Source organism: Scatophagus argus, chromosome 7 (assembly GCF_020382885.2).
Source record: "Scatophagus argus isolate fScaArg1 chromosome 7, fScaArg1.pri, whole genome shotgun sequence".
Lineage (NCBI taxonomy): Eukaryota > Metazoa > Chordata > Actinopteri > Scatophagidae > Scatophagus > Scatophagus argus.
Window position 1 is genome coordinate 1,608,758 of NC_058499.1, and position 22,941 is coordinate 1,631,698.

Consider the following 22,941-nt stretch of genomic DNA (forward strand, 5'->3'; position numbering starts at 1 on the left):
CTCCAAACAAGGACTCCATACTTCTACTGGGGGACTTCAATGCCAGTTGACAGTTATACCTGGAGGGGCGTGATTGGGAGGAACGGCCTCCTCAATCTGAACCTGAGCGGTGTTCTGTTGTTGGACTTCTGTGCTAGTCACAGTCTGTCCATAACGAACACCATGTTCATGCATAAAGGTGTCCATCAGTGCACGGAGCACCAGGACACCCTAGGCCGGAGATCAATGATTGACTCTGGTTGCGTCATCTGAAATTTGGCCATATGTTTTGGACACTCGGGCGAAGAGAGGGACTGAGCTGTCAATTGATCACCACCTGGTAGTGAGTTGGATCCGCTGGGGGAGGAGGAAGCCGGACAGGCTTGGCAGACCCAAGCGCACTGTGAGGGTCTGCTAGGAACATCTGGCGGAACCCTCTGTCAGAGGGGTCTTCAACTCACAGCTCCGAGAGAACTTCGACCAGATCCCAAGGGAGACCGGGAACATTGAGTCCGAGCGGACCATGTGCTGCAGCCCAAGCAGTTGTGGAAGCAAAAACTCAGGTCTGGAAGGAGTTTTGGGAGGCCATGGAGGAGGACTATCAGTCAGCCTCGAGGAAATTTGTCCAGTGCCTCAGGGGGGAAGCAGTGCCCTACTAATACTGTTTACAGTGGAAGTTGGGAGCTGCTGACTTTGACTGGGGACAACAATATTTTTTGGCATGACCAAATTTATTAGGGTTTATCCCAAGGGGAACTTGAATATTGCCAGCAAAACCTTATACAGTAGTTGATAAGATACTACATTACATACATTACGGTGCATATATATATATATATATATATATATCTAAAGTAATTTAGATTTCTGGGTTAAAAAGTAAAATGGCAGGAGGATGAGAAGGCAGAGAAACATTTGCATTTGAGGCCTTCAGCTGATGTGTTTATCCACAGTGACTTACAGCAGCAGAATGAGCGTCACCTCCTCGATCATCAGGAAGGAGGCCGAAGGTCAGAGGTCACAACCGTAAGACAAGAGATGGAGCCATCGTCCCTGTGAGCCTGAAAGGACAAGGTGTTAATGAGACAACCACAAGAACAGAGAAAATGAAGACGTGGTCTGATGAAAACAGAGTCCTGTCCGGTCTGTGGATTACATGTTTTCCGTTTATGGAGTCATGCTTTAATCCCTGCCCTGTTATTCTGTTGATTTCCCATTTATTAATCCGGGTTAAGACCCTGCAAGAAATGTGCCTTTTCAGGACAGAAAATAGGTCAAGTGTCCAGACGTCGTCTTGACCGGCCGTCGTAACCACACCTTCATTTGCATTTTTGACTTCTCATAATTACATGCCCAATTATCCCCTGCTTGGTGGCCTAGTTTGCATGGCTGCCTTCAAGTTAAGCGGAAGCAAACAGGCTGACTGTCTATTTTTTCTTGCAGACCGAGAAGACGTCAGAACAGAATCAGAAATAGAAAATGTGGGATGTTTACATGCTTTTACGGAGTCAAAAGTCTAGAAGACAAATCAATTTATTTAACAACTTTTAACATTTTCAAAAAGGATAAAATGGAATATCAAAACAAGTTTAGTTATCATGAAAGGCATGAATATTATCTCAAACATGAAAGACAAAACAAAATAACAACAACAGTGTGCATATATGGAAACCAAACCAATATTCTGATTAATATTCTATGATATCAAAATTTAATTTGACGGATGTCTCAGTGCTGATGTGTTTAAGGTTTCACCTTTTTATCCGACTTCTTTTCTTCTTTTGAAACCTGAAAATTCAAGTCAACAAATTGTCCAAAATATCAAAAGAAACACATTTACCACATATCAGATATATATAAGGATATATTATTTTAAAAATTTGAAAATATCTCTTAATATGTAAAATAATTCTCTGAGCTTCATATTTATTTATTTATTTTTTTATACATTTAAAACATGAAAAACCGTTGAGAAGGCAATCACAATGTTCCCAAAAATAAAATAAATATTGCTCAGGTGGCAGAAAACAAAGAGCCAACTCATTCCACAAACAGTTTTCACACTTTACAAATCTCAAATGAAGATTTCTACATCTCAGCTCAGCGTAAGTCAGGAGCTGCTGCTGATGATCACGTGTTCAGTTACCGGATGAAGATCAGGAGTTTACGGGTTAACAGTCCAAAGATAAAACATTCTTACTGTAACACATGGGGTTCTACATGGGCTCTAAAATGATTATTAATATTGGTACAGTTTAAATAAATCAGAATTTCTGGATAATGTGATGGACAAGCTAGAAAATTAAAAATCTAAAAAAAAAAGAAAGAGTTGTTAAGCGCATTACAAATGAAATGTATGAAAACTATTGTGACTAAATTGAATACATATTGTGCTGTGCTCACAAAAACATCACTTCTGTGTTAGTGTTCACTCTGAACGAGTTTGAATAAGTACTTAGGTGGGCTTGTCCTCAGGTCTTTCTCGATGTAACAGTCTGAAGGTTCTGAACTCGATCTGTTGGGTTTTTAATTATGCTACTTGAGACGATGGGAGAAAAGACAGTACGTTTGGTTTTGTCAATTGGCTAACCAATTGACAAAACAAGTGCTAAAAACATCACAGACTTTCGACTGCTCAGTCAGGAGTTTCATCTGATTGATGACATGTTTTTTGTCCTTTCAATGAATGGTTTGAATGGTTGGATCCTTCCAAATCTTCACAGAAGAACTTTTCTCCGAAACAGGTGATACCAGTGACACATTTCCAGTTTGGTACAGGTGAGCAAACTTGGGTTAATATTAAGCTTTATGATCTAAACTTACAAACAGCGTTTTAAAGCATTGACAAAAAGTCAATTTCCAAAAAACTAAATACTACTTTTGGAGACAAAACATTCGACCTTTTTGACTTTTTCTTGATTCAAAACTTTTTTTCCCTTAAACATTTTACACCTCTCACATATTTGGGGAACAATAAACATGACTAAAACTCAGCAGGTGAGTCTGAGCCTGTCAAAAGAGGATAAAGTTGGTAAAAAGGCGGCGGACAGCAGGCTGATTTCACACATTTCTCAGCTCTACTCCTGCAGGGTGCTCTTGGATATGAAGCAAAGTCCCTCCTCCTTCAGTCGGGCCAGCGCCGGCCCGTAGACGTTTTTCGTCATCGGAACCACCAGTCCCTTTGTACTGATTTCACCTGCAGAAAGAAAAACAATAACTCAAACTAACTCCTGTCTGCAGTATTTTAACTTCTGCTCGGTGATAAGAAAACTGAGAAACGAACTCGCTGCAGGACAAACTAACTTTAGCTTCCCTGACTGATGAGGCCAACTTTTAAATGTTTAAATGTTTAAATGATTTTTGTTTCTAAACTGTACCTGTTCAGAACTGCTGCTGTTTTTGTATCACTGTTTTATTTTATTTAACTTCAGAAACAATCTTCTTGACTGACCATTAAGCACCATTCGAGCAGCAATGGCTGCTGGGTATCCTACAGTCTTGGCCATGGCGGAGAAGCCGTTGGAGTCACCGTACACCACCAGGCTAATGTGTTTGGTCTCCAGCTCGCCAGTTGGATGGCGAAGCCCCACGTCGGTCCTCATGATGACCATGTCTCGCTCGCCCTTATCTGACCACGGGAGTGAAGCAATTAGTAGTTCATGTACTAGTATTACATTTAGTACTTGTGTTCTCGTGATTAGTGGTGATAAAACGGGCTCGAGTCTCACCAAAGGAGAGTTTGGCTTCCAGATGCTTCGCCAGAGCAGCCAACACGCTGTCGGCGTGAGGCACCGACTCGTCACTCAGCATTCCAAACCTGAGCACACAGAAAAACCAAAAAACAAGATTTTTCCTCACAATAGAATAACCTTCACAAAGCCATTTTAAAAGCTTTAAAAGAAAATTACTCTGCTGCAGCACCCTGGCAGCGCTGCGGCGGCCCACACATCCTTGGCTAAATCTAAAGAGATGAGCAGTTGCTTTTTGTCACTGTTTTGCTGGTGAATTGAAAATGAACAACAAGTCATTAAATTTGAGCTGTGAGCGCATTGGCATTTTACTCTTTCAACGGCACAGATGGAATGTTTCCAACAGTTCACTTTTACCGTCAGAGGAATTCACGTCTCAATGCCAGCGTGGCCCTCTTCCCTTCACCGCCAGCGGCAGCAGAACAATGTCAGCGTGGAGCCTTGGTCTGAAGAGACCTTTGAAAAAGTTGATTTAAATTGAAGTGTGCGCGCTACACCACTTCAGGCATCCTCATTAGGGGGGGACGTTAAAAAGTGTGCGGAAGAGGAGCAGCCTCGGCCTTGCTTCAACCCACAATCCAAAGAACCAACACTAACTTTGAAGAGCAGCAGACGTCAGCATCTGCCTTTGCTGTTTGCTCTCGACTTTGCTTACATTCTTTGACTGATATCCTTGTTTTCTTCTGCCAAAAGTTACACAAAGTGGATCCTGGATAAAATCACTTCAATTTAAGAAGGACCCAGAAAGCTACCAGCATAGGTTTTTTAAATCCCCTTCGTTACTTTGTAGGCAAGGGTGGCCTACAAACAGCAAGGCTTAACTCCATCTGTGACTGAAAACCTTGAATTTGGACTACAACAAGATGACCTCCAGAGTTTGTGCTGAGTCAGAGGACCCCGACGCTAATCGAACAAACAGCCCACCAGCCAATCCGGTGGAGTGTGAGCACCTGCATCACATACGACAAAGTGGGCAGCTCTCTGACTCTGTAGCAGCTGCTGCACAAAGTGCCTCCCATTGAGGCCCCCCTGGATGAGACCGAACACCACTGGAGCTGCTGTGGAGGGTCCCAAACCGGCCTCCCCTGACGTAGCACCAGGGCTGCGCGGAAAGCATCAGCTGACGTTTACCTGTTGATCATTTTCTCAACAAATCGATTACTGGTTTGGTCCATAAAAATGTTACCACTAATACTGATTGTTTCCCAAGCCCAAGGTGATGTCCTCGAACGTCTTCCTTTGTCCACGGCCTACAGAAATTTAGTGTACTGTCACAGAATATTTTCAGAATTTGGATTTATTGATTAATCCATGATTAATGTGATAGCTGATGACTAATCGTTGCAGCTCTAAACCACCAGCATTAAGGCAAAAACCCAAAACCCACTGCGAAACTCAGGGCCAGAAGAGAGCCAGACTCCGTTCTGAAGGGGGGCCTTGATAACTAAGCAGGTAAGAATGGTGATTATTATCCACGCTGATACTCTGCAAAGGAAAACTGGCTCTCAGATCATAAAAATAATATTTTTGCCTGAAACTAAGTGAGAAAACGGGAGAAGGTTTACTGACAGCTTCAGCATCTTTTGGATCTGTGAAGTCCACTTTCAACCTGAGGGCTTCACTGCATGCCAAGCAACTTCCTGAAACACACGGGTGGTCTTAAACAGCCGGTGGACGGTCCAACCCATCTAGACCCTCTGGGCCCCCGTCTGTGGTACCACAGCTGGTCTCCCTACAGCCCAGATGAGCTCTTTTCATTGGCTGATAAATCCTTAAATCCTTTCTGGTTACTGATAAGAAAAGAATTCACACTTTTTAGCTGAGACACAACTAGACAGCCCAGCTGGTGGACAACACGGACGGAGACGTGTCCTCCAAACTAAACCTTTATCAGTCAGTCAGACCAAACAGGAGGGGAGGGACTGCAGCTGTTCACTCGTCACAGTGTGTCCAATGGTGCTAACAAGACATCAGCCAATGAGATACTCGTACTGCTGCCACCAGGTATTCTACTTTAATCCTGAGTGGAAGCTCAACATCAGCAAAAGCAACAAGCTTGTGGTGGACTCCTGCTGTGTGTCTTTCAGTACGGGAGAGAAACAATAAACGCGTGTCGGCTTGAACTACGTTTGAAAGATTTTGGTTATTTTGTCACTCCGACAGGAATCCTGAATAGTTTAAATCTCTCACCATCTCAGGTTGTCCATGCTGGAGTTGTCCTTTCCGACGCGTTCATATACGGCCTCTTCAAAGGCTTCCTGGGAGACAGAAGAGGACAGTCCCATCTGCCTGCAGAGGAGGTCTTTCTGTGGAGGACACAACAGATCACAGTTCCTCTTTTTAGGTCCCCCCACACCTCAAAGACCACCACATCCAACCTCCTGTGCTGATGATATAACTTCCCTTAAAGCATTTCTTCCTGGATCCTCTCTAGCTCCCAGTCTGTCTCCTAGTCTGTCTCTTTGCTCCTCTTTATGTCCCTGTCCATCTCTTAGCTCCTGCAAACCCCTTAGACTGTCTCCTGAAGCTCCTCTTTTGCTCCTAGACTGGGTCTTATCTTCACTTCCTGTCAGCTGAAACTCGGGACACTTTTTGAATGCTTTTAGGGCGACAACTGGGGGGAATGAAAATCGTTAAAGTGATGAACACATCCTGAACACGCAGCTCGGTGCTTCATCTCAGAAAGATAAAAGACGGTGAAGATTATCTGCTGTTAACTCTCATCAGTGTCAGGAAGCCTTGGCTCACTGCAGCCTTGATGTTGACAAGCAGCTATTGACAGTAAAAAGACTCTTCAGCAAACCCACTTCCACAGTCAGATGCTTCAAGTGGGAGAGCTGCAGAACAGCTCGTTTCATCAAAGCAGATGACAGAGCGGATAAAGAAGCAGGATTCACTGCTCAGAGGCTGCCTGTCGAGCATCCGTTTGGATGTTTTCATCAGCCCTGCTTCACTCTGAATGGACCCTCGGCGGAGGCTTTTACCCAGGAAACAGAGGAGGAAGTGTGGTGCAGGATGGGACAGGCCTCGCTGTTGATCAGACCCAGTTTGATGAAGCTGCTCATGGCCTTCGAGAAGCCCTGTGGGACAGAACACGTTGCAGTTATCACACGTGTAGCTGAAGGTGCTGGGAGAAAAACACTTTTGTTTGGACAGTTCAGGGACGGAACATCTCGTATTTAGCTTACTGTGGTCACAGTCTGAGCTGGTTGGCTGCACTGTTCACGTGGCATTTTGACTCTCAAATCTGAATTTACTTTTGAATACTTCAACTTAAGTCTTTGATAATGACACATCAATGAGCTGTGGAAAATTATAACTCTCTTGTGGAATTACATTTTCAGTTTCAAGTTGACCTCATCATTTTGCTAAAGCTGCCCACAGAAGGAAACGTGAGACAAATCAAGACATTTTAGGACAACATCACGTTGTGAGAGCCTGTGATGGGAAGCTCGTTGTTTTCTGACATTTTATAAACAGAACAATTAACTGATTAATCAAGAAAATAATTTGCTGATTGATCAATAATTAAAGTAATTCTTCAGCCAAATGAAGCTCATGTCTCTCACTGAGTTCTTCAAAAAGTTGCTGCAGAAAAGCAGACCTGAAGCAGCTTAACGATGCAAAGCTGAAACTTGCACTGAGCATGTGTGTGTGTGTGTGTGTGTGTGTGTGTGGTACCTTGAAGCGCAGTGTTCCTCTGATCAGTGTGTGTGCTGTCTGGATGCCGTAAGACTCGGCGTACTTGGTGCTGTCGCGGTTTGGAAATCCCTCCAGGTTGAAACCAGGGAGGAAATCCATCGGCGCGGTGGAGTCCATTAGAGAGCCACCAGCCGGGATGCTCACCACCTGAAGACACACACACACACACACACACACACAGGCTGCAGTCAAGACCACAGACGTCCGCAGAAAAAAACTGCTGTTGATCAATGATTCCTTTCAGGCCTCCATACCTGGCTGTCCCTGAGGAAGATGGCGGGGCTGATGGTGTTGAGGAGGACGCCATATGGACTCCAGCTGAACTTGTATCGGAGAGGATTGTCTGAGCATTCAGGAGCAGGAAGTCCTCCGCAGAACGAGTTGTAGGACTCCACCTGGACGACATGGATATTCAACTTTCTGCTCAGTACTACTGGTACTCTTTTTCTACTCCACTGCAGTATTTTATAGTTCAGCAATAACACCAATCTGTGATGTGGTAGTTTTCAAAGAGTCGCCAGCTACAAAAGTCCATTTTGATCACAGAAGAGTTTAAGTGTTGTCAGTTTATCCTCTAAATCTGAATTTCTTCATCACAAATTTGTGGCTTGGATATCTCAGATAATTTTTCATGTGAATCTCAGAGAACATCTGAGTTTTTCACAAGCTGCAGGAGACCTCCAGTCTAAAAAGCCCCCACATCAGCTCATGTCTGACGGTGTGACGTCGTCTGTTCTGGACTCGATTCAGCAACGTGAACTTGTGCTCTGGCAGTCTGTTTAATGGATCAATACGACGGCTGGGAAGTCTGCATGTGTTCAAACAGTCATTATCTCTCTCTCACACACACACACACACACACACACACACACAAAGTGTGTGCTGACTCACAGTGCAGCCGTCAGCTTTGGCCTGGTCGATACACTCCATGGCCAGCATGTGGTCGATACCCGGGTCCAGTCCCATCTCATTCACGATGGTGATGCCTGCCTCCTCCACACTGACACACACAGAGAGACACACACACACACACACGCTGATCGACATACAGTCTCAGACGAAACCAGCTGACTTTGTTTTCTGTGGGATGATTTCTGTCATCACCTGCTCTGCAGCTCCTTCATGGCGGGACTCAGGTAGCTGGCTGTCACCAGGTTTACCTTCCTGTTGATGCAGTGCTTGGCGATGAGTGGATGAAACGTGTACGGCAGCATGCTGAGGAGCAGAGGGAGCGTTTATTTTGACCCATAAAAACTGATCCCAGACCTGAATCTGACATGTCTGCACAACTCCATTTTCAACAGTACTACAAAAGCTTTCAACATCAGCATTTCAATTAGGGACCAAGTATCACTAAAGTGGTAGAGGTCCAAACAAGTGTCCATCAGGCTCCGCCTCCTTTTGGGGGCATGGCTAACAAACAGGACAGTATTATTTAACCAACCTGCCCTGAAATATTTCAAGTTTTCTTCAGGAGAAGCAAAAAGATGGAGAAACATGATTTCTTCCATCCAGTCAAACCACATGTTTATCACTTTGTATGTCTGCTCGTAACAAAATATTTGGCTCACCTGATGACCAAGTCGTGATCTTTGACCAGAGAGTCGAGATGTCCTTCCTGGCTGCGGACGTCCAGCATGATGGGGATGGTGTTGGGATATTTGGCTGCCAGCTCCTCTGCCTGTTTCAGCATTACTGACGCTGAGCACAAAGAGGACAAACCACAGGAAACACACTCAGCGGACGGTTCTGAGAGGTTCTTCATCCGGGATGTGGACCGACCGACCATTATCACAATCAGTTATGTCTTTAGGTCACAAAAAATGGACTCATGCCAGCATCCTGTGAGGCTGTAGTGTCCGTTAGCACGTTTACAGTCGCTAACTATCACGTGGAACAAGAACTCGTGACCATGTGACCAGACCTGACGGTGGAATGTGGTCACGTGACGATACGTGAGCCAGTTCTATTTGCAGATGAAGACTTTGGGACGATTCTATTCTTTTCAAACAGCATGCAGCTTTTATGAATGTAAGAGTAACTCACCCACAGTGATCTGAGTCCGCTCGTCTCGCGTCAGATACTCAATCACGGGTCCGGAGACGTACCCTGAACCCAGCAGCAGGACGCGCTTCATCCCAGTCTTCATCATAATCTGAGCCTTCTCCCTGCAGGACGCGGGACACACTGACTGACTTCAAGGCCTCAATGCATCACAAACACATCAGAGACTTTCTGAGTTACTGCGTTTCCATCCAGCAGGCTGAGGCCTTCAAAACTCAGCTGCACAGACGACATGGACGTCCACTCACGAAACTCAAAAGATTCACAAATGTTCATCATGATTTTAACTGAACTACAGACTCAACTGTCTGAGGAGGTTTCATCAAAATTTAGTCCTTAAGGTGTGGATGGAAAGCAGTCTCATGAATGTTAGTCTCACCACTCAACTTTGACTCTTCACACATTTAGTCTGTCAACAGGAAGCAAACAACACGTGTTTATTCTCTGTGTTCAGTTTCAAGTTCCTCTTAGAATTGTTCTGAATACTCGACATGAAGAAAAACATTATTGTACTCATGTGTTCATGTTCCTCCTTGAACTTCAGTTAAGAACACACATTAGCAAACATCACAGACAAAACTGAAGTGCACTGAAGCTGCACAACAACTCGTTAAAGCACAATTTAAAATCAGCCTTCTCTGGCATGTTTTCATACTGCAGTGCTTTAATTCATGTCATTCAGCTTGAAGACCCTCAGAAGGCAAGTAATGCCGATGACTTTCTTTACCTGATGGGTTTAAATGGCATTTACATGCATTTTGAGGAAGAAGCTAATGTCTGCCTGAGCAGATCTCCAATCAGTGAATGACGTGTGCTTTGTTTCCACACAATGTGTGCAAAGTCAAAGCGGCAGTGAAACTTCTCCCATCAAATGAAATCAAACAGCATTGGAGTGACTGATGAGGATCAGGGCTGAACCAGGAGGAGGAGGAGGACTGTGGGGAATCCAACACGGGAAACGTTTTCAGGATTTCTGTTTTGTTAAACATCTAACTACCAATAATTGTTCATATTAACTTAAAAGTCAACGACAAATACAAAGTTACATGTAAAATAATCACACTTGATTAATATGCTTGTTAATACATTAAGTGGATATTACTCATTTGACTATTTATAAATCAAAAAGTACCTTACAGTAATACTACAGCAGTACTCAATCATTTAAATATTAAAACTACAAATCTGTCGATACCCTCGTTTGCTGAATTGTCTATTTTCTACATTTTCTCTCATTAACAAGCCAAACTTTAAGAAGAAATATGCGTGTAATGTTTTCTGAACGTTCACCCTCACAAAAATATTCTGTAAGCTGAACGAAGTGGTGATTCAAAGAAACATTACAGAAGAAGACGTTTACACTCTGAGCGTCGTCTGCAAATTTCACTTCATCCAGGACTCACGAAGCACCGAAGATCTCCTGCTGGACCACATTCGTGAGCCGCAGTCAGCTCCAAAGCCTCTGACTTCACTGAGAGGCCAAACAACTGGAGTCACACAAAAAGTCTGTGATTTTGCATGCTGGGTCATCACGTTAACACCATAACAAGCCGAGTGACCTGTGGCATTAATATCCCACCACCACCCGCCTCAACCCCCACCACAGTCAGACCCCGGGAGACCTCATTAGCTTTGCCTAATTGGATGCGACACCCCACACATGCACGAGTCGGCGAGGCGAGCGGCAGTCCGCCCGCCGCTGAGCATCGTCTTCTTAATTAAAACAGAAAGAGAGAGACGTTCCCTCAGGAGGATTTCTCCCTGACTTAAACTCTCTTTAGGAGCCAAACTCAATCAAAGGATTAAGATCTGGTGGCCTGGCTTGTCTGGAAAAATGATACAATCAGCAAGAAGACTCATCAGGTCTTAGAGGTGGCCTAAATATGAGCGAGCAGGACTCGTCGGAGTGAAAAAACCCGGAGAGTCTCATCAAAGACGCTCCTGAAGAGCAAATCTGCACTGAGCTTGAATGTTAATCAGATGAAGAAACATTAATACCGTACCCGTAAGAGTTATGGAGGTAGAATAGATTTGAAAAGGTCATTAAAATGCAACAAAAGCAACGCTGAGCGAAGCGGCAGCTTTAAGTGAAAACACTGACAGAATCTAACCTGAGAAATTAATCAAAGCAGATCAAAAACATGAAGCTTGAGGAAAAGAAGGACGACGAAGAGGATTTCACAGATTGTAAGTAAACGATAAACATGCAGACAAACATTTTGTTTTGGGTCTTATAGTCAGAGGAGAAGATCAGTTTCATCCCAGTGAGTCCAGCACAGGATGAGGTCCAGGTCGTGTTTAGCCCAGCTCAGCTCAGCTCAGCTCCAGGGTTAGAGCTCGGGTTATTCGGCCCAAGCACAATCAGATGTTAATGTGTGTTAACAGAATACTGAAATACATGCACTCAAATCACAGATATGCTCTTGAAATGACAGACAGTCTCCCTCCTCTACGCTAGGCTAAAAACATCCGTCCGGCTAAAAATGAAACTCGTCTTCATCTTCTCCTCTGACTTCACACCAAAACAAGACAAAGTGACGCAACAGGACAGGTGACGGCGGTGAAGTGAGAAGAAAAGATGTTTCTACCCGTCAGTATGTGACACGTTGGCTAGCAGCTCTGGCTTATCAGCACACTAGCCATGCAAGGTGTTAATGCAGAGGCAGGTTGGCACAGCGGATACCAGAGGGCAGCACTGCACAGGAACAACCACCAAGTGACTGCTGGTACAAGTCCAGTTCACAGCACTGCTGGCTTATGGACACTACAACACAAACTGGAGCTACAAGAGGATGAGTCAACAACAGGAGACTACAAAGCACAAAGATCAGCTTTTAATGAGCTGCTCTTAACTGTAACGGTGAAAGCCTACAGGTTAGGAGGCTGAGCCGTGTTAGAAAACCAAAAACATTTTAGTCGTTACCTGTCTCGCAATCTTTACTCATTCATCCACAGATTGGTTGCATTAACTCAGAGATGGAGCAGGTGTGTGCCAAAGTTATGTTTTTACATTTTTAGTCATAAATCAAATAGTCTGAGCTCCATAAACACAAATATGCCACAAATTCTACAAAAACCTTTTAAAACATACACAACAACATGCTTAACATACTCACAGGTCCAGCATGAAGTCTTACCTTCTCTCTCTGAGCTTTTCAATGTATTCAAACTTCGGGGTGAGGACTCCGTTTGAGGTGATGACAGCCTTCAGGAACAAACAAATTAAAAAGTGACGTCAAATCTTACAAAATTGTCCAATATATGATTGAAATAATATTTGTCTGAGAAATTAAGTCGGTGGGTGCTGAAAGCTGTAGAGATCTTCTGTTTATTAAAAATACATTAAAATTTCAGTCAAACGCCGTACTGGTTTGGCCACTAGGTGTCGCACTTGAGTCAGCAGCTGCTCGCACTGAGGCCATGAATGAGAGTGCAGCAGCTTTACAACCCATCAGGACAGCTGTGACACTTCTGGAGTTTATTTCTTACAAGCTTCTAAAGTTTAACATCAGAACAATAAAGAAAATCAGACTTCAGCCTGATGGGACCTGGGAAAAGTAAAGAAATGAAGACTTTCTGACGCCTGAAATGCTTGAAATGCTTTTACTTTGGAGCAGATGCATGAAGCGTTGATTTGTAATAACAGAAAATTGTAGTTATTTTAACAGGACAACAGCAGCGAGAGTTACTAACTGTGCTTACAGTACGCAACTTTGGGCTTTTCAGTCGGATGTTCGTAATTAACTTTAAACACGTCCTTCATTTTAGATGGAAGGCGTTTTCCAAGCCATCATCAGTGGTTGTGTGCACTGAATTTATTCTGAATAACTCTATTCTTTCTTTGAATAGATGGAGCACATGATTCTTAGTTAGATTTAAGTCAGCATCGTTACAGGCTTGTTATTCTCTACTTGGCTATACAGACAGACAAGATGTAATCAGATTACATCACAGCAATCATATATTCTGTCAGTGTAACCTGGAATCACTACTGAATAATGTTTTCCCAGCGGTCAGCATAACCCTAAAATACAACAATAACCACCAAAGCTAATATAAACAAATTCATGCTAACTAGCCGTATGCTGTTAGCTCCCTCGTGTACACCTGACAAATGACGGTTCAGTCAGGTCACATTAAATTAAACTGGCTTAAACTTGCACACTGGACCAGAGAAACAGGAAGTCTGGCCAAGCCTACTTTTAATATTTCTATTTCAATAATGAAGAGCAAATATTTACATGTCAAATATACAACCAGCAACCAAGTTTTCATGCATGCAGTTTTGTAGTCAAGCCACCAAAGTTTGAGTCTAAGTCAAGTCCACAACTGATCCGAGTCAAATCCACGTCAAGTTCAGTCCAAGTATATCATTTTATAATTATTATATAATATTGAACTTAACATAGATATCATCTTATGCTAAATTACTATGGGATATTACATAAAATACAATACAAATCTGAGTCCTGGACTCAAGTACTACAAGCCTGCACTCATGTGTTCAAAAAGATGATGAGTTAGTGAATCGTGGCTTGTTATCTCATTGAAATTACATTAGAAATAAAGGCTGTGAAAACATGCTTCTCTATGAAACACAGTGAAGCTTTTCTCTACGTCCAGTTCTACATCACTTACGTCTCTGACTTGCGGGCTGAAGTCCTCTTCATCCAGCGGTCTGGTGGCGTCTGAAGGCAGCTGAAGGTGAGATGGCATTAAATTTACAAAAGCTGGCACAAACCTGTTTGTTCGGTGGTTTATTGACACGGTTCACCCTGAACAACCTGCTGCAGCGCTCACACCCATAGCAAACTCAACCAGAGGGACGCGGAAAGAGCGAGGCGGAAACCCGACGACTGGCCTCACCTCACTCAGAACCCTAAACCGTCTTACCATCTCCCAGATGTAGGGGAAGAGTCGGTCTCCAAAGTACTCCGTGGCTTCGATGGGCAGCTGAGCAGGAAGGTTGTCAATGGAGCACATGAGGATCCCGTTTCCCTCCACGCTGCCAATTGGAGCGAGAAGTTATGACATGTGACATACAAGGCTGATTAGAAAAACACAACAAACGAATCATTTTAAACGATAGCAGTCAGAGCAGGATGAAGATCACAATAAGAAAGAATAATAATTCTAATAATAATTTTTTCTGTTTTTTAAAGCTGAATTTTACATTTCATCAGCACCATAGAAGAAGAGTTATGTTGTGTTCACACATAATATGATGAATGTTAATGTTAAAGGTGAAGATCCAGTGTGGAGGATTTAAGAGCAGAAATTAAAAATAATCGTGTCTTCATTACTGCATAATCACCTGAAACTAATAATCGTGTTTTCATCACCTTAGAAGGATCGTTTTGTATCTACAGACATTGCAGGTCCTCTTCAGCAAAGTCCGCCATGTTTCTACTGTGTCTCAGAGAGGACAAACCAAACAGTGGCTCTAGTGAGGGACTTTCAGCAGCCACCGTCGGGCAGATGAGGTGTGCTCAGTTGGTTGCAATCGGCAACCTCACCACTAGATGTCACTAAACCCTACACACTGGACCTTTTCAGTATTTTTCAGCCTGGACAGTTCTTGAATTTGGTCCAGTACTGAGTGAGAGATTATTATCACAGTGTCTGACAACATCATGGGAAGAACACCCACAGAACATCAATTTTAGCTTCATAAAACATTCAAACCCCACATAAGATCAGCAAACGCAGTCCTGGTTTCTCTTTTCCCACAATCGCCAATGCTGGTTGGTCAAAATAAATAATTTGTCCAACTGTCAGAGGCAAAATACGAAAATGAAGTCCAGGTTGAAAAATGCTGAAGTTACCCTTTGAGATCATTTTAACTCCCAATGAGACCAAGATGGTTTTGGAGTTAAGACGCTTTTGAGAAAAGGGGCCCAGGACTGTAGACTCACAGACCGTCAGATCTACGCTGTGTACATCGGACGGTGCAGACTCAGAGTTCACAGGATTATGGAAATAAACAGGATTATACACTAACTCCTCTGCAGATACAAGTCCAACACAGAGAGGCTCAAACCTGAACCCTCTGAATATCCTCTGTGAGCCTTTTCTTTACACAAGCCTCATGTCATGTGACAAACAAACCCATGTGACGCCCTGGTGTGACACGTCAGATGAGTGAAAGTGGACAGCAGAAACTGTGATGCTGGCATGAACGTGAGCGCCGTACCTGTCGTGGTCAATGTGCTGGTTGGCGTCGTACATACAGAAAGGCTTATCGATGGTGGTGCACTCGTTCATGAAGTCTATTGATCCTCCGGTGTCGGCAGATATGTCGCAGATGGCCAGCAGTCTGCACACAGCGAGAAGAGACGCAGCGCAGTGTAAACATGACAGGGGATAAAGGCGTGACCTTTGACCTCTGTGGAGATACAGCAGGCAGCACACTACGCTTCCCTGCACCCGCGAGCACAGACATTCAGTGTGTCAATGACCTGACTGTTGATCTTATTCCACCTTCTATTGATGAAATAACACGTCCGTGAGGCTGATGAAACACCAGACAAATCAAACACTTTAATATTCTTGCACTGGATGGCCAAAAGTATGCAGACAACCCTGATTTTCTGGTTCTGAAGGGAAATCAGGGAGCATGTGGAGGGAAAAAGAGGAGTCTGAAAGTCCCTATCCAACTCTAGGCACTTACTTGTGAGGCAGGACTGGCGATCCCTCGGTGGATGAAGGCGAGTGCTTCGGCGGCCTCATCAGCTTCTGGGCGTCCAGACGTCTGAGGAGTCGTGGGGTGTGAGGGTCCCAGTAAATGCCGTTGATCAGACAGGTTGTGTAGGGCGCCACCTGGGGTTCAGATCACACAGCGTTTTTACTATGATGACGCGCTCGGAGTATCATCTTCATTGAGGCAGGCCATGACGGCAGAGTTACTCAGTTTCATGTAGGAAGTATTTTCATTCAGTATCACAGCACAGAAGAAAACGTGTTCCTACTGCCTGAAGAGAGGCTCGTGCTCGTCCTCCTCCACTGAGCTGTAACGTTAGCTGGCTTAGTTAGCTAACATTCCCTGTGAGCTGTGATGCAGAATTTTGTTTTTTTTGTGGTGAACTGTCCCTTTAAACTCGTGAAAACCTGCACGTGTTTTAAAACACATCAGCAGCTGTTCGGTGCTGACAACTGAAATAGAGGACGAGGCCTCTGACCGACTGACAGGAGCAGGTGGGAGTTTGGACTGCTGGCACTGGGGGTAGTGAACGGGTGGGGGTGGAGGTACAGACGCAGACTCACGCTGGTCCTGAAGTGCGAGGTGTACAGTTCCGGGTGGTTCTCATACTCCATGGGGTCGTATATGCCGTCGCTCTTCCTCATCAGGTGGTGGTGTCGGCTCAGCACGGTGGCGTACACTTTGGTCAAGTCTGTAGAAGAAAACAGCAACATACAGAAAGTGATGATTTCTGCAGTGCAACGAGCACAGCAGGACAGTCTGATAAACCTCCTGCTCTTCAGCCGTTCTCCTCAGGGAGGCGCTGTAGAGCTCCATCCACCGTAACTCACATTGCTCTAATAAAGTCCACTGAGTCGAGCCCTCAGACAGCAGCAACATGACGCTCATTACATCACACTAACGCAAACGTGAGGGACTTTCGTACCTCCCGTTTCAGAGACGTCCTTCAACTCGTGCGGTTCGACATACTCAACAGGAAGCTCGTTCAGGATGTCCTGGGCCCCCTGTGGGACAAAGAGAGGAGTGTGATGAGCTCGAAAACGTCCTCACTGGAGCCGGATTTCTGAGGCCACGTCGTGATGTGGGTACGTTTTTTGTTCAGTCTTGTCGCACCTTGGAGACGTTGCCGGTACCGGTGAAACAAAAGGTCACAGGGCCGATGGACTTCGGCACGAGCCCCATGGAGATCTCATACCCACAATCCCTCACTGCCTGAATGGCCTGGCTGACGTTCCTGTAGTTGTGAGCCATGCCGATGTGCTGCGAACCACAGAGAGACAGGAAGTGATGGGACAAGGATCACGTGAAGGCACAGGAAGCCGTTTTCAGGACAGAATTTGAAGACAAACTTGTTTTCTGGTTGCCGTCTTACCATGAAGGGGGTGTGGTGCCCGAGAGCCAGGAAGCGCAGCCCTAATCCATGCAAAATGTTGATCATGCCTACAAAAAAAAACCAATTCTGATTAAATATTAATCAAATGACTTGAACTATATACCAAAAACAACGATTTTCACTTGAATCTGGGCCTTGTTTTAACAGCATTCCTGGATTAATGCAGATTATTTTAAATATCCCTTCATGTCCCACAGCAGGCTTCTGTTTGATTCAACAGGATTTTCATTTTCTAGAGGAGAAACCGTGAATTTTCTAATGAAGTCATCAGAACACGTTTCAATAATCGGCCTGTTTGGAGATGAGGCGTAACGCACACGAGGGAGGCTCTCAACAGCCGACACGCTTCACTCGGTTTCGGCGAGTTGGAGGAGTTCATCATGTCGACGGGGAAGGTGAAAGTCCACGTGTCCACCCTTTAACACCTGGTCAGGCAGGTGTGAAGCTGCTAGCTTCTCCAACAGGCTCACTTCAGTGTTACTGTTTGAGCAGCCTTTCAGTGACATTTCAGTGTTCACGTTGCTCCCCATCTTCACCGTCACTGCTGTACAGACGTCACGACAGCAGTTACACTTCGGACAGGGTCGAGTAAATACTTCAGTGAGGAGGATTCTGTAAGAGCTACTTTCCTATTCCAAGGCACAATTTTTTCCAGTTCCTAATCCAGTTAGGAAACACGTTTCTGTCAGAACAAAAATCCTGAGTGAGCCGGCCTCAAGTTCACCACACCTCACGAACACATCAGTCCTGCTTTGTGGTGGACACCTCAGATAAAGGACTCATCTGTAATCTCCTGACAGGCGGCTTGAGACCGCGAGGGGTGGAGTCATGTGACCTTTCCACTTGTTGGGAAGTGACACCGCACAGGTGTCATGTACACCTGGCCAAGACAGACTTGGTTTGAACTTTGCTTCTAAACAGATAAAGGTCACAGCAAGAAGAACCAATACTGATTCAGCAATTAGATGTCACAAGTGTGACTCAGCAGTTTCAGCTCTGACTGGCTGATTCATCCCTGTTGGTCGAATCCTTCCACCATCAGGTACTTTATCGTTTGCTCTCACAGCAGTTGCTGCTGTCAAACACTTTCACATCAGTCTCAGGTGACCAGCAGAGACACGCTGCAAAACCTTTTCACTTTTCATACCTGCGACGCCGGCCCACTGCCCGAATGCTACGATCCTGAATCCGTTAGCGTCCACCATCTTCTCATAGTCGATCAGACGGACCTCCTGAGAAGACAAAATGAATTTCATCACAGTTTTAGAGGATCTTGACTGAAGGAAAGACAAAGACACAGAGATACAGGAAGGAGGACAGACGAGTGTCTAAACGTCTGAGCCTTAAATTCTGCAGCATCAGCTGAGGGGTCAATCACTGACCAACAGGACGGCTGCGTCAAGTTCTGCTTTTCTTAATTCTTGGTTCACCTCTTGCTCCTGCATGCAGTACTGACAGCTTTACACTAAACAGGTTAGTACAGTGCATGCAAACATTCGATTACCAGCATAACCAGGCTTATCTGAGTAGCTTCAGCACTTCAGAGCATGTAAATATACTCAAGAATAAAAATGGTTGTATACTGTGCAGCTTGCAAAGAGAGACAAATCCAAATCCACTGTGGCCTCCGTGCTGAGCAGAGGAACACAAGTCATTTTTTAACCCTGCATGGGTGTGACATAAGTGCTGTCAATGTTTGGCCTGCCTCAGGTTGAACCCTTGGTGTGGAAGAACTTGACTGGCCCACACAGAGCCCTGACCTCAACCCCATCCAACACCTTTGGGATGAACTGGAACGGAGATTGTGAGCCAGGCCTTTTGGTCCAACATCAGTGTGTGACCTCACAAATGCTCTACTGCATGAATGGGCACAAATTCCCACAGAAACACTCCAACATGTTGTGGAAAGTCTTCACAGAAGAGTGGAAGCTGTTAGAGCTGCAAAGCTGTCTGTGTGTTTACAATGAGACGTCATTAAAGTCCCTGTTGGTGTGAAGGGCAGCTGTCCCAATACTTTTGTCTATATTGTGTATTTAGTTTGATGATCGGTCAAAACTCAAAGAGAAGGCAAATATCAATAAACCTAAATGTTTGAAGTTACACAAGTCACTTTCAGCTTATGGATAGTGGCTACTTGTGCACTTGTCAAGTTACATTCAGGGGTACTGGATGCTGTTGGGCAGTAGCAGGGTCCTGTTTCAGTGTTAATAAATTATGTGATATCTGACTGGTGCATACACTCAGGTATTTACTGACACCCAAGCCAGCATTTTAGGAAGTATTGGATGCGTTTCCATCCTGGTATCAAAACAACCGTAGTATGTACCAGTTCCATCAATGTGTAGTACATACAAAATGGAAGCAGATGACAAAGACGACTACGTGTCCCACAATGCAGCACACGACAGGAAGAAAGTGACAACATGTCGGGCAGCCGCAGCCACAGAGTGGAATGTAAAAATGATCCGATAAATCGCACACCACATATACTTACAAATTTTGCTAAAGACGTTTTCCGTTTGTTCCTTACGAAGCACACAAACAGTAAACGGTAAACTTTTCGTGACGAGCGCGCTGAGCTCTCACCTTCGCCAGCAGGTCATCCAGAAGCCCCATGTTGGCCTCCTGAGCCTTGATGGTGTGGGAGAAAAAAGCGTACGTCTTCCTGGGAATCACCTTGTCCTCCGGCATCCTCTTCACCCCGATTATCAGAGACGCCTCCGAAATGTCCTCCTGGATGACGGCCCCCGCCCTCACGTAGTACTGAAAACACAAAGATGAGTTAGCACACACGCTTCTTGTGCTTCGTACAGAAAAACCAAGACTCTTCTATAAAATGTCTATCTGTGTGAAATACTGAACGCTTCCAGAAACGATTAACAAAATAAAAAGTAAAAAGGTGAGATAAAACTTGACTGATCCCCTGAGAGATACACACGCCACAGCAGCATAAGAGGCACGAAACCTGACAGAGTATTAATTTACACGCAGCCCTTGAATGCATCAGTCAGTAGATTTTTAGATGGAAAACTTAAATTATATTAATTTTATGCAGGTCTTGTCCTTTCTGGACACAGGACTGATGATCAAGAGCTGTCAGTAGAGTTTTCTGAACACATTAGAGCGAGACAAGGTGAAACAGGTGAAACAGGAGTGCCAACAGGTGTTCAGGTGACTCGAGAACTTGGCTCCAATCTCGGTTTCAGAACCATTAAAATAAGGTTCATCAGGGAGAACACGAAATATTCGATCAGTCTTATATTCAACTGAATGTAGGTTGAGAATGATCTACAAATCACTGCATTGTTTTCATATACGTTTTACAAGTATAGCAGGTTGTGTGTATGTGCAGTTTTTCTTCTTACACACACAAATTTGTCTCTTCCTACGATCACACGTTGCGCAGAGCCTCACCTTCTCGTGGATGGCTCTGCGGTTGGACGGTTGGACCAGGACTTTGACGCCGGTGTTGGTGAGTTCTTTGACATGGCGGGGGGCCAGCGGCGCCCTCCTCTCCCAGGGGTTGATGTCCTCGCGGCGGATGGCCATGACGGCCCTGTGGTGCTCATAGCGCCGCTGGCCTGCGAGGCAGCTCTGCGTCCTCTTACCTTGGTGACTGAGGAGTCTGAACATGATTTCAACCTCCCCCCCTGCTCAGGACAGAGACATGGAGACTACTGACCACACCTCGGTTATCGAAAGGTGTGGGTTTGTGAAAGTCACACAGGAAGTGACGCAATCTGTCGTGTAATGAACACAATCTGACAAACAGTGTGGGAAGACAACTCGACCATCAAGTGAAAGTATGACTGAAAGGCGAGCGGACAGGTTGAGTTTGGTACTGGGGGAGAGCTGCTGACAGACAGGTGGTTTTGTCAGACCACAGAACATGCCCAAGCCACTTTTCCCCCTTTTTCCAGTCCTTATGCTAAGCTAAGCTAACCGGCTGCAGCTACATGTTTAGTGTACAGAGACAAGAGTGTTAGCATTGTTCTCATCTAACATTTCGCAATAAAGCAGGTAGGTGCACTCCCCAAACTGTCAAACTATTCCTTTAAGCCTAATGCGACCCCTTGAGGGGTCTCGATCCCCAGGTTGAGAACCACTAAACCCGAACCCACTTTATGCGACATATACCATCAAAAGTATGAACCACTAAATGAGACTTTAATAAAACACAGCAGGACTGACGCGGAACGGTGAAGTGAAAGCTGCTCAGCACGATAAAATACGGCAAACGACAGCAGCAGCGATTTCACTATGGGCGCCGAATCCAGCAGACACAGAAGTAAAATCTGTGAGAAAGTTAACGGAGTTCGGTGTTGACTCTGGCTTTCTGTGTGGCTTTAGCCTACACCAGCACCGTTCGGGTCAGTTCCGGGATCTGGTCAACACCAAGTAACTCGCACAACACTTACACACATTAGTTTTTGTTCATGCACTGATCGATAATCAGCGAATACGTGAAGCACGCGCCGGGTCGAACTCACCTTTCTGAACGGTTTCTGTTCACCACGCCAGGTTCTGGAGACGAGGAAACGTGGAGGTGGTTCACGGACAGCTCTGGAGTGTCACACAGAGGTGAGCTGAGCCACAACTTCCCACGGGGATGGCTCTCACACACGCACGGGGTGAACCAATCCGCTTCCGGTCAGAATTTCACAATAAACGACTAATTTCTCCTTGGAAGAATTCGAAACATTGGACGTTATTTATTTTATTTACGCTTTCTTGCTTTATTCTATATCATCTTAGATTACGTATATAAATAAATCATATCTTTATACTGTTCAACAAAAAAATGCAGCTTTGACTCAACATTCTCAATGTTTGTATTTTCACTTTTTGCCGTCATAACTCTACATTTAATTTTCTGAATTGTGATATTAATCCCAAATCTCAAACCCCTTACTTTTGGTGTCAGTTATTATTTTTAGTCTTTGGTGTAGTTTATTATTATTATTATTATTATTATTATTATTATTATTATTTAGCATTTAAATTAATCATTCAATTGAGAAATACTAGGGATTATTCTTACAGTAGTTTGATATGTATGGCAAGCACTTCAGAAAAAATATACATTATAGGCAAAGATGACAAGAAAATAGAAAAAGAAAAACATGCCAAAAACTAAATTTTATCTTGTGCTAGTTCACAATGTAAGAATATAACAGGAAGTTACATGCCCAGCACATTTGCTATTTCCCACAACACAACAAAGACAGTATCGTTGCATACAGTGATTTTAGTTGTAGTTCAGTTCTATTTATCTATCTATTTATAAGCAATTTCCTCTCAGGGCCGAACTTTTTACAGTAAAGATACAATTTCATCTTTTATTCTGAAGGTAC

The 22,941-nt window shown here is 44.4% G+C and overlaps 1 protein-coding gene across 1 annotated transcript; it reads right to left on the reverse strand.

Moving 5' to 3' along the window:
* Positions 1-1,494: 1,494 nt before the first annotated feature.
* On the reverse strand, positions 1,495-22,233 carry aass (aminoadipate-semialdehyde synthase). Its single transcript, XM_046394038.1, has 24 exons — positions 22,078-22,233; positions 21,002-21,237; positions 20,174-20,350; positions 18,735-18,819; positions 17,567-17,634; positions 17,308-17,454; positions 17,120-17,198; positions 16,758-16,885; positions 16,165-16,313; positions 15,688-15,810; positions 14,388-14,499; positions 14,133-14,192; positions 12,632-12,699; positions 9,477-9,598; positions 9,002-9,131; positions 8,535-8,645; positions 8,322-8,430; positions 7,685-7,825; positions 7,410-7,577; positions 6,713-6,808; positions 5,919-6,034; positions 3,708-3,796; positions 3,431-3,607; positions 1,495-3,175 (listed from the first exon to the last, which is right to left on the reverse strand). The coding sequence occupies exons 2-24, from the start codon at positions 21,218-21,220 to the stop codon at positions 3,057-3,059; spliced, it is 2,793 nt and encodes a 930-aa protein (XP_046249994.1). The 5' UTR covers positions 21,221-21,237; positions 22,078-22,233; the 3' UTR covers positions 1,495-3,056.
* Positions 22,234-22,941: the final 708 nt, after the last annotated feature.

Coding starts and splice junctions, on each gene's coding strand:
- aass (XM_046394038.1), bottom strand. CDS start 21,220: ATGTTCAGACTCCTCAGTCACCAAGGTAAGAGGACGCAGAGCTGCCTC. Junction 8,431..8,534: donor ATGAAGGAGCTGCAGAGCAG/GTGATGACAGAA, acceptor TGTGTGTGTCAG/TGTGGAGGAGGCAGGCATCA. Junction 6,035..6,712: donor CTTCCTCCTCTGTTTCCTGG/GTAAAAGCCTCC, acceptor TGTCCTCCACAG/AAAGACCTCCTCTGCAGGCA.